At 31.8% G+C, this 11,152-nt stretch overlaps 1 protein-coding gene across 2 annotated transcripts in view; it reads left to right on the top strand.

Moving 5' to 3' along the window:
• Src64B (Src oncogene at 64B) overlaps nucleotides 1-11,152 on the top strand; it is a 34,804-nt gene that overhangs the window by 21,571 nt on the left and 2,081 nt on the right. Inside the window, exons 1-4 of one of the 2 annotated variants that reach the window (XM_064357400.1) lie at nucleotides 1,772-1,858; nucleotides 1,948-2,103; nucleotides 8,186-8,492; nucleotides 8,552-8,805. In XM_064357400.1, coding sequence (XP_064213470.1) covers nucleotides 2,010-2,103; nucleotides 8,186-8,492; nucleotides 8,552-8,805 — 655 coding nt within the window. In that variant the 5' untranslated portion in view covers nucleotides 1,772-1,858; nucleotides 1,948-2,009. Of the gene's footprint in view, nucleotides 1-1,771; nucleotides 1,859-1,947; nucleotides 2,104-8,185; nucleotides 8,493-8,551; nucleotides 8,806-11,152 lie in introns of those variants that run through there. The other variant, XM_961321.4, reaches the window with a different exon arrangement.

The raw sequence follows: 11,152 nt of genomic DNA, 5'->3' as shown, positions 1-11,152 counted from the left end.
AATCATCCACTATAGACATTTTTGTCTGTTGGAAAATAAATTTAGTATTATTATTATTATTATTATTATTATTATTATTATGACTTCACGGTATGAGTGTAAAAAGCAGGGTCAGAATAAGTAATGACTTAAATGCAAAAAAATTAAAATTATTTTTAATATCTTTTTAAGTATCTTTTAAACACATTTAAAAAATGTGTTTAAAAGAAACTTTTATTTAAAAATGCACTAAAATAAAAAAATAATGTTTTTCTATCAATGGAGAATACGTTGGCTTGTAGGTTAAGATTTGAAAATTTATAAGAGCTTTGAGAATTGTCATAAAATCATAAAAATATGTCATGACAGAATTACTTGTTTAGTTGCCTAATCGAAAGCGTGTATAAATTTTAAACCCGATTTATACAAGCGTCATTAGTTTAATTCGCAATTAAATGCCTGATTAACTGATCACGTGACCAAATTGAAGCAGTTTGATTGGTTTATTCGCGTTGGTAACTTTTAACAACGGATTAAATTTTAATAGTGCTTTCTATAATCCGGACCTTAGAATCCTATCCTTTAAGCAAAAATATTCCCCTTTGATAAAAAAAACATTATTTTTTTCTTTTTTAATCCATATTTTAATGAAAACTTAAAACAAACATTTTTTGGAAAATATTTTTTATTCTTCTTTTTACAGGCAAATTAAAAACTAAATTAAAAAAAGTTGTTTTTTTCCCCAAATAACTACAAAAATGTTTATCTTCAATGATTGCTCTGAAAATACGATGAAAAGACTGAATCGGCATTTTAGACTTTCACTGTTTATAGAAAAGTGCATAAAACGTTAGATATTTTGAATTTTTTAATTTTAGGCAATTTTAAAGAATTTATGTTGTGAAAAAGAAGTAGGTATTATATGTAAAATGAACAGTAGAATTCGCTGGAACAAACCGTTTTGCTACAGGAATTTAAGTTTTCGAGTTACGATTTTTTAATGAAAAACAAAAAATGCCTCTGTAACCGAAACTATTGCCCGGAGTGGCTACGGATTTGTACGAGGAAATAGATAATTTTAAGCACATTCTGATGACTTTTTCATTTTTCCTCCAAGTCTTATAGTATAATACGCAAAAGGAATGTGGATTAAAAATTAATCAAATTAATTAATTAAATTTTTTTTGGTGGAGCGAATTTCGAGGCAAACGATAGAGTATCAGAGCCAGGATATGCCAGTTCCATAATTTATCATCCCGGAAAAAAATAACAATAAACCTTATCCCATACATGCAACCACACTTTCGTGACAATTTATTCGTTGTTTTACTGAGAAAGCGTCCGCGTTTAAGAATAAAACGGAATTTCGTCATCTCTAAGTACTCCACACCTGATCTTTCAATGCCTCTAACTTTAGCTCGCCTCATGCCAAGCTAAGCAACTCTAAATTTAAACACGAAACCACCTGAAATGCAAGTTCCATCATCCCGATCTGATTGGTTTTGTCGTGTCGAGGTTGCAAAAACGGAACACCGCCACAGCAGGAATGCGTTTTCAACGCGTAGATTTAATTTTAATTGCCCGGACTTCTCGACTAACTGTATTTCAAATAACCAGTTTACGAGATAGGCAATAGAATGATATCGGCGAGCTGGACGTGAAAAAAGACCCGTATGATTTTTTCCTTCGAGAAATTAGTGAAGCGGTTGAGATGATAAATGCGTATTATTTGTGACAAGGTTCTAATGAGGGAGATTAGAATTTTTCGTGTCATTAAAAAATATTTACACAAACAAAGGCGGTATGACGGTATCTATTGTCTCTTTAATTTATGTTATTATTAATCTTGCGCTGTATTCGGGTCAGGTCAACAATAGTTGTGCGTAAATATTTTTTTTGGTTTGGTTTTTGGGCGAATGTTGATGGGAACTTTGACCGCGAGCTGTAGTGGGTGTTTGTTTGTTGCAGGATGAACCGGCTGCTGGATACCCTGTGCTGACCTCTTGGTTTCGGCCGCCGCCGACACCGCCATGGGCAATAATTGCTGCTGTTGCGGCAGCCGACGCTCGCAGCCCGACAGACTTGTCTATCCGGGCGGAATCAAAACGGCACACGGACTGGACGGTACGAAAAAAGTTTAATTTATTGTCCTATCTCCAAAATTTGAAGCGGTTCTTGTATTTACTATTTCCTTTTTTTTGTAATTTAGCTGTTTCTGACACCGTCCACAAAATTATTCAAATTTATGTTATTTTAACTAAAAGATCAAAAACATTTATTTTGTTATTAATGTTAGTAAACACCGTAAATAAATAGAGATACCGTTACGTTTTCAGGAAATGATTTATTGTTACTTTTTAATACTTGTAAAACAATCCAATACAGTCAAGTATTCATTTTTTGAGAAAAAAAAGTTCGAATTAGCCAAAATTCGCTCAACTGGGAGCAAAATACGTTAGGTATTTCAACAATTTCGTGTGGTTTACATTGTTTTTGAGCGCATTTTACGTACCGAGAGTTGTAAAGAGTAAATCACGTACGAGTGGAAAAGTTGTAGGGGAAGTATGTACAAAATGACATGGTTTTGTTTTTGGGGTATTTCCCCTATTTCCACGAAAAGGGCTATCCTAAGACATTGGCCCCTGGGTTAACTAACAAAAATGCATGTCTCCCTACGAGTAAGAAAATACAATATTGGTACCTCTAACAAAAAAAAAATGCTGCCAGTTTCAAGTTTTGAGTTATTTAAAAAAATATATAATTCAGGCTTAACAAACAAATCGTCTTAGAAACTTTAGATACAAAAACAGGGATAAATAAATAGATAAAGATAGATAGATGAATATAGGGACAAATTAGGTAATAGTTTTTGGAAATTTGGAGAGTGATCATCCTTTTCTAATTTTTAGCAAGAAAAGCACTAACAACAATTACGATGTCTAGTTCAAATTGTGACAGTGACAATTTTAAAATAAAGAAAAAGAACTTAGACCTCATTCAAATAAATTAAACAATTTCCTTATCTTTCTGGTAAGGATAAAAAAAATTTAAAATGAAATGAAATAAAATAAAAAAGTTGGAATTTTTCACAAAGAGCCTTAATATGTTATTTATAGAAACAGTAACAAGGCAAGAACCAAAAAGATAAATCCTCTTGTGTGTGATTACCAGTAATTTATTTTGTTTTGTTATTAATTTTTAAATTTTATCTTTTTTTTAAGTATTTATTTGCATAAAAGATCGGTTGTCATTACAAAAAGTCTTTAAACTAAAAACTGTGTGAACGTAAAATACAGGACGTCTCAAAATTGGAGGATTACGAACTAAGAGCATTGTAGAGAATCACTTCAGTAGTTTGAAGTTGCACTTCAGGTGCACTTTGAATTACGTTTTCTAAAAATTCAACCAAAAAATTTTAGTGTTTATTGTTATAAATGATTATAAATTATAAATAATAATGTAAAATAATGTCTCGAAAACCAAGCTTTGTTTTAGAATCTTAAAAAAATGTAAATTTTTTGTAATTTGCCGTTTCATTTTTAAGCAATTTTTTTGAGAATTTTTTTTACATTGTTACTGTTTTATAATCATTTACACAGTTAATAACAATAAACACTGAAACTGTTTTTACTCTGCATTTGAAGAAAACCTAATTCAAAGAGTGATCTTCAGACCAATGCATCTTTGCAAGGAAACGTCGTATTTTTTTTATATATATATTTGGCCTATTGAAGTGATTCTCTAAAACGTTCTGTACTCAGAATTTACTAATTTTGAAACAGCCTGTATAAACACCTAAATTCGAATAAACCAGAGATAATAATTACAATCTGAAAACCTAAGTTTACTTCTATTAAGTGAAGACTGGCCAAAAAAAAACACAACTATATTTATAAATCTACAAAGCCAAAAGAAACAAATTTAAAAATCTGAAAAGCCTAAATTGATTTAAACGTAAAATAAAAGATTCGTCGGATATGCGAGATTTTTTAGTTAGAAACAATGTCGCTCAGGAATTATAGGTTTCTGATATTTCGCGATTTTAACTTATACGTTTTTCCTAGGCTACCTACCTGGAGAACCCGTTTTTCAATTTTAGATTCATCGAAATTAAAACTTTTTCTATTAATATTTGTATAATATTATTAACAAAGATACAACATGGTTGAATTTAGTTTTCTGCAATCTGTATTCTGTATTAGATCCAAAATTTAAAAATTTAGCGTAGAAGTCGAGCATTAATTTTCAAAAATTTAAACATAAAACAAAAAAAAAATTATAAAAATAATAAAATCAAACAATCCTATTGAAAACCCCATGGAGTCGAGTTAATTCAGAAACAGCTTTGTTAAACACAAAAACTTAAAAAAGTTAAAGTTCAGAATAATAGTAAATAAATAAATTTGAATAAAAATGTGAAAATGTGGTTTCCTCAGAGTTTGTTGCGAAAAATTCGTAAGAATTTTGATTAAAACATTATGAAAAGTTAAAGTCTAAAATTGAAACCAAAAAAAAAATCGAAACCTAAAAAAATAAAAACTCAAAATCTTTTAAAACCATAACTCCAGATTTTTTTTACATTTTGTGGTCAAAGTTGGATTTTTTGGTTCAATTACACTAATTGTTATTTAAAAGACAGTTTGATAATTCGTGATTTCGAAATGAATGTATTTTAAGTTTTTAAAAGTTATTAATTTTTATGATTCGATTCGTACGTATTTATTTCAGTGAATCACTCGAAACGTAAAGCTATTATAACTTTCATCTTAAAAAAAACAATAAAATATAAAATGTTACTTTGACGTCATTCCTTAAAAAGTGTGTAAGTTTAGTTAATTATTGTGCAAATAACTCAAAAATAAAAGATAAAACAGTAAAACACCAATGCTATAAACTGAAAACCACGGAGACTTCAACCTGAAAACTCCAAAAAAAGTGCATTGGAAGTGTTTCGAGTGCAAGCCAAAACACAGTCCTAAAAGCCCATTTAGCCCTATGGTTAGGGTGGCCCGTATTTTGAAAAAACCAGGCCGTTGTTTTCACGAAAAAAATTATTTCTAGGTGTTCTTATTTCTTATTATGGTAACAAGCAGTTTCCAGGCGAAACATGCGGCGATTATACCATTCTGCCGAAGATACAAAGAAGAGATTGTTGCTAATACAATTAAGAAGTGAAATGTGCAACAAATGTAATAGCGGACGTTAGTGTTGCTACTTATGTAAAGTGGCGCAATTAGTAGCAGGTCGTTAATGGTCGGTCACGTTTCTGGCTGTTTAATAGAAATGTTTACGGGAAGCTTTAAAGCTTTGAACGATTGGTATACAAGCTGAGAGAATAAACAACGATGCTCTCTGTGTTTGGTTAAATATTTGTAAGCTTTTCATTTCATCAAAATTCATTCCAAAACCCCACTGTTTGAATTGCCCACGTTTTTCGAGTCGATAAACGAATTATTGGACAGAACACCGCTGTATTTACCAGGATTTTTTTGTACTACCACACGTGCATGGCAATAAAATTTAAGGACTTTTATTGGGTTATTTAGGTTGCTGTCGCTACCATTGTTATAGAAACGATGTTTTTTTACGATATGTAAAAAACCTAGAGTTCCTTTATTGGGAAAGTTGGGACACTGAACGTCAAACCGAACCAATTTTGTATTATGTGAATAAGGTATATATGGTAGCGCTCAGCTCCGTTTGCGTGTGCGTCATCTGACATTTCTGTCACTAAGTTTACATAGCAGGGGCATAGCGGTGACAAACTATCAAATAATTTTTGAGGTTACGAAGTGTTTAAATTATGAGTTGTTACAAAAAATACAGATTCAGAAAACAAGAACTAATAAACGCAAAATCAAAAACCTAACGAAACGCAAATCACAAAACACAATAAACGAACAGAAAATACTTGCGATTAACACCGATAACACTTTCGACGACGTCTATAATTTACTGTCAATGTCAGTTTGACAAATTCGTGACACTTGACGGTGTTGTCGAAGTGCACATGTAAATTAATGTTAAAGGATACCACCCTTAGATAGCCCTTAGCTGTTTAAATTTGCATTGTTTTTGATAATTTTTTATAGCTTTGTGTTGGTAATGAAAAAATGAAATTGATGACGCACACGCAAATCGAGCTGACCGCCACTATATTTCTTTCCTTTTTTTGTTACTTACTTATGTCAGAGGTTTATGACGAAAAGGTTATAATTTTTGTCAAATGCATAAAATGACATAATTTTACGTCAAATTTAACCAGGGACGTAGGAAACGTAGAAATTTTGGGATTACTATTTAAAAAAAGAAAATAATTGAATACCTCTTAATATTAATGTTCACATTTCTGAAATTTTTCAATATTTATTTTAATATTAAATACATAACTTAAAACATACTTCAATGCTAAAAATGCTTTTCTTTCAGTCACAATTTTTAGTTAGACGTCCCAAAAATTGGTCATCAAGAACCCTTCATATTTCCTGTCGTCTTTTTAAATTTTCTAAAAAATGATATTGAAGGTGTTCTCGTATGAAAAACGTAACAAGATCGTGAATTCCCAATAACTTTATAATTTGAAACAAAATCTAAAGTTCACGTAGATGCTAAAGGCGGCCAAGCAGTGACAGGTTCAACTTTCCTAAAAATTAGAACCAATTTTGGGTTCAAGTACCTACGTATTTTGTAAATGCATAGACAAATTCCCAAAATCTCATAGATTTTGTACATAATATTATTTAGTCAATCCACTTTTCCAAATGCTTGTTAATAATAAACGTAAAACTTGGCAGGAAAGGTTCAATTTCTCTCTCTTTCATCGATGATTACCATTTCTTAAAGTTAAGGAAAAAATGTTTATGATGAAGAGTTTAGACGTAAAATTCTTATATTTACAAAGAAATCTCTTTTAAAATTTGGAGTTTATATAAAAAAAACAGTGAATTGACGACGACTGCCAATCTAAACCATTTCTAAACGCAGTTAGTCGACGAAAAATGGAAACGTTTTTTGACAAATTTATTTGACTTTTCGCCAAATTTCAAGTGTAACACCACTCATTTCTATCCCAATTTGTTTTTTACACATTCCAACCGACGTATATGAACCAAAATTTCGAAAATTGACATTCAGTGTCCCAACTCTCCCAATATTTCCTATATAATATATAATATAATATTCGGAAGTAAAGTTACCGTTGAGGGCGCCACTGAGCTAGGTCGAAAACAGTAACCATAAATGGCGGGAAAATGTTTATTCGGATATTTTGAGCGTTGTACGAATTTTGAGGCTTCACAATTATTACATTGCCTATGCGGAATGATTATTGTATCTTTGGTGGAAGAAACGAATGTTGACAAATTGGAGATGTCGAGGAAAACACGAATAATGAATGACTTTTTGGTTTACTTTCTTTATTGGAAAATTATTACAAAGACATTGAGAAGCCTACCTTTTGGCATAATTTACGTTTAAGTGTATTAGCAGTTGTTAATCTTAATTGTAGTTTTGTTGATTTATCGAAGTATTTCATGATTTTATCAGTGGAAAAATTCTAACCTAAAATTCACTAATTTATTGGTTTCTTGAGCCCAACTTTGTGTTCGCTGTGATCCATTACTATAGTCTTTAATTAGACAATTGTTTGATAACACTTTGTAATGAAAATTTAAATCTTTTTCACTTTTTATTCATTTTCAAATTCCAACAATAAACACTTTACACCACGAAAAACCGCAGAACCAAAGTCAAAGCTAGTATTTACCACCACGTACTTTTAAAGTGATTCTCTCCAATGTAAGCAATTAACACTATACACGCAAAATTGTTAAACAATTTACTAGACGTCAATTAAATGTGGAATTACGAAAATTTCGTTACTGTTTTCGACATAGTTCAAAAGTCATCACCAGAGGGCGTCTAGTTAATTTTATTTTCGAATAATATAATATAAAAAAACCAACCCATAATTATTTATAATTTCTTTGTAAATTTATTGCCACAAAAACTGTCCATCCAAGAGCACTCACTGCACTCGTGCTGCAAACAAGTTATTCAAGTTGGAAATTATATTTTCCCTCGTATTTTCCAAACATGTTGGGTAAATCATTATTGTCTAACGGTGTCAGATCGGGTGACCTTGGCGGCCCCAAAATGTTACTAGTCACGAAAACTCCTACATAAAATAATGAAAAAAAAATTCCAGGTGGTCCACCTCGACTGACAATCAACAATCCCTACACACCGGACCCTCAGCGGAGTCATGTCGATATAATAAGGAGTCGGCCGACCCCCACACGGCCCCCTCTTTCCGTAAAGGGCCGCGTGGTCGTGGCCCTTTACAACTACGAGGCCCGCGACAGCAGCGATGTCTCGTTTAAGAAAGGCGATCGCATGGAAGTCATCGATGACTCCGAAGGCGATTGGCTAAATGTGATACATCTCATAACCAAAGTCCAGGGCTACATCCCTGGAAATTTTGTAGCGGCCGAATTGAGCGTCGAAAGCGAAGAGTTAGTATCGGTTTTTCCTCTTATCACAACGGGAAATTGTCACATCCTTTGTCTTTTAGCTGGTTTTTTGAAAACGTATCGCGAAAGGAAGCCGAGAAGCTTCTCCTCGCCGAGGAAAATCCAAGAGGAACTTTCCTAGTCCGTCCTTCCGAGCATAATCCCAACGGGTATTCGCTCTCAGTCAAAGACTGGGAGGAGATCAGGGAATACCACGTCAAACACTACAAAATCAAGCCGCTTGATAACGGCGGATTCTACATTTCCACCAACAAAACATTCCTCACTTTAGTCGAATTAGTCAATGCTTACACCAGTAAGTTGAAACTAGAGTAGGGAACGAAACGAGGTACAAAATCGCACCCCAAAAAATATAATACGGAGAGTAGTATTTTTACTCCCGGTACCAGATCGTTTTAAATTAATTCAAATTCAATTCAATTCACTAATTACTTGGAAAAAATACAGAAATGTTGTGCTTTGCATTCTTAATAGACTGAGAAAAAGTGACGACCAAAATTTTCACGAGAAATGTGGGAAAAAAGTTGTTTTAAATTTAAAATTTGCGCTTCGTCTCAGATTTTTCAAAACGCTGCGAATACGGTTTAACTGTCAACTGGTTTTGTTTTTCCGTAGTTAAGTCAAATTGTCAAATCGCTGTAGGTGTCTAGACCTGATAAATTCAACCCCCTCCAGGTATTCTCTAGGCGCGATGTATTCTTCCAGATACAGTGTAAGTATTTGGGTTGCGTCAGTATTTAACTTCTGAGTCAAATTTGACCTAGCAATACCAGTTACTTTGGCGTATTTTTTGATTTCGTTTTGTGAAAATGTCCCGCTTTTTAAGTTAGCTAAGTTGGCAGACGTTTTCAATTATTTATGTAATGATAGTGGTAATAAAACTGATCACTGATCAGTAAATAATGATGTTCAAGATAAGTGACAATGATCTGAGATCATTGAAGACAGACCGGCAAGAAATGATAAGTCTCCTCTAAACAGGAGACGATTCACAAACTACCCAGGCATGTTGTATAGAAAATGTTCTACATTTTGTACTAAATGTTGCAAAGCAATTTGTACAAGATGATCATCAAATCAGTTTGTGAAATAAATATACAAATTGTGTCTTTTTTAAGTTACGGAAAAAGCCACTAGTTTTTCTTTCAAAATTTTTACAACGTATTTTTTGGATAAATGTTTACATTACATCTTCTTTTAGTAGTTTGTAATGTTTAGTTTAACCTTGGAGTATTCGTTAATTTTTTTATGGCCAAAGAGTCAAATTTTGTTATTTCATTTGCTATTTGCTATATATTTGCTATTTTTTTGACCAAATATTTTTTATTTATGTCTATACAATGCATTCTTTATATCATTCAATTCAAAAAATAACTACCCTGTACATCTAAAATAGAGCTGGGTGTCAGTTATGTTTTTTACTTCCAAAATTCAGCTTTAAAGTATTGTGAAATATTTCATAATCATATTTTTAGTACATATTACTGACTTTAACAAACTTGGAAAATAAGATGTTTATTTACTTAAACTTAATACTTAGTAGTAAGGATCCTATTTTACAAAGTTCAAGATTTCGAAATAAAGCTTTATCCATCTGCTTGCGAGTAAATGGAATTTTTTAAAATTGTCTTTTTTATGCTTAAATAATCACCTATGATTAAATCAGCAAGTAGGTATACATTAATTTCACTGTGCTCACTGGAACAAAATTTGGCTGCTTTACTTTAAGATTTAACAAACCCTGATAACGGAAATATTCATTTAATTTCATTCTATTTACCTATTTATCAGATGCTTTTTGTAAATATCTATATAGTAACAAGTAAAGGAGTACTAGGAGTAGGTACTTCCTAAGAGGACAACTGAATGAGAATTAGGTTTTTCTTTCAACTTGAATATATATTTTGTAGGTAAAATTTAAAATGTCTTAACTATGTAGTTACAACAAAAGGAGTACTAGTAGTACTTGGTAAGAGACCAACTGAATGAGTACTAATTAGATTTCTCTTTCAATTTTAATGTATTTTTTATGTAAAATTTTAAGGGAACTTCATAAACAAAACAGAAAAAAAACTAAAGTTAAAGAATGATTCCAAATTTTACTATTAATAAAAAAGTAGTTACAGTTTTTTAATTTCTTTGGAAGTAGGTATAGTCAGGACAGCCTGGAACAAATGTGACGATTTCAATAATTATAAAAAAGATTACGGATACAGGTAAATTGAATTTTTTAAAATAGCACGAGTACGATTATAAAAAATTATAAGCATTTACCAATTTGCGTTCCCCGTTATATTATTGAGAAGGAAGGAGATGCGGTTGAAGATACACAAAGTAGTACGAAACAAAGTTATAGAGAATTAAATTTCCTACAAAAAAAGTTCGCGACACCATTTTTCTATCTCCAAGTTAAGTTTAAATTAATTTTTCCATTCTTCACCACCAGTAAAATGAAACGGATCCGTCGTTTGAACGGCTAGGGTGCCGTTTTTGTGGGAAATTTGTCCACAACTTTTTTGATATTTTTTTGCATCTGTTACCGCACAGTCTTCAGATTGGTAAAAGTTCGTAATTTTTTAAATACAGATGTTCCAAGTTTTATGGCCGAGGCAAAAATAAATATCTCTGGTCGAGTCAAAAAA

Source organism: Tribolium castaneum, chromosome 1, assembly GCF_031307605.1.
Source record: "Tribolium castaneum strain GA2 chromosome 1, icTriCast1.1, whole genome shotgun sequence".
Lineage (NCBI taxonomy): Eukaryota > Metazoa > Arthropoda > Insecta > Coleoptera > Tenebrionidae > Tribolium > Tribolium castaneum.
This window is presented reverse-complemented; position numbering and strand designations above follow the sequence as displayed.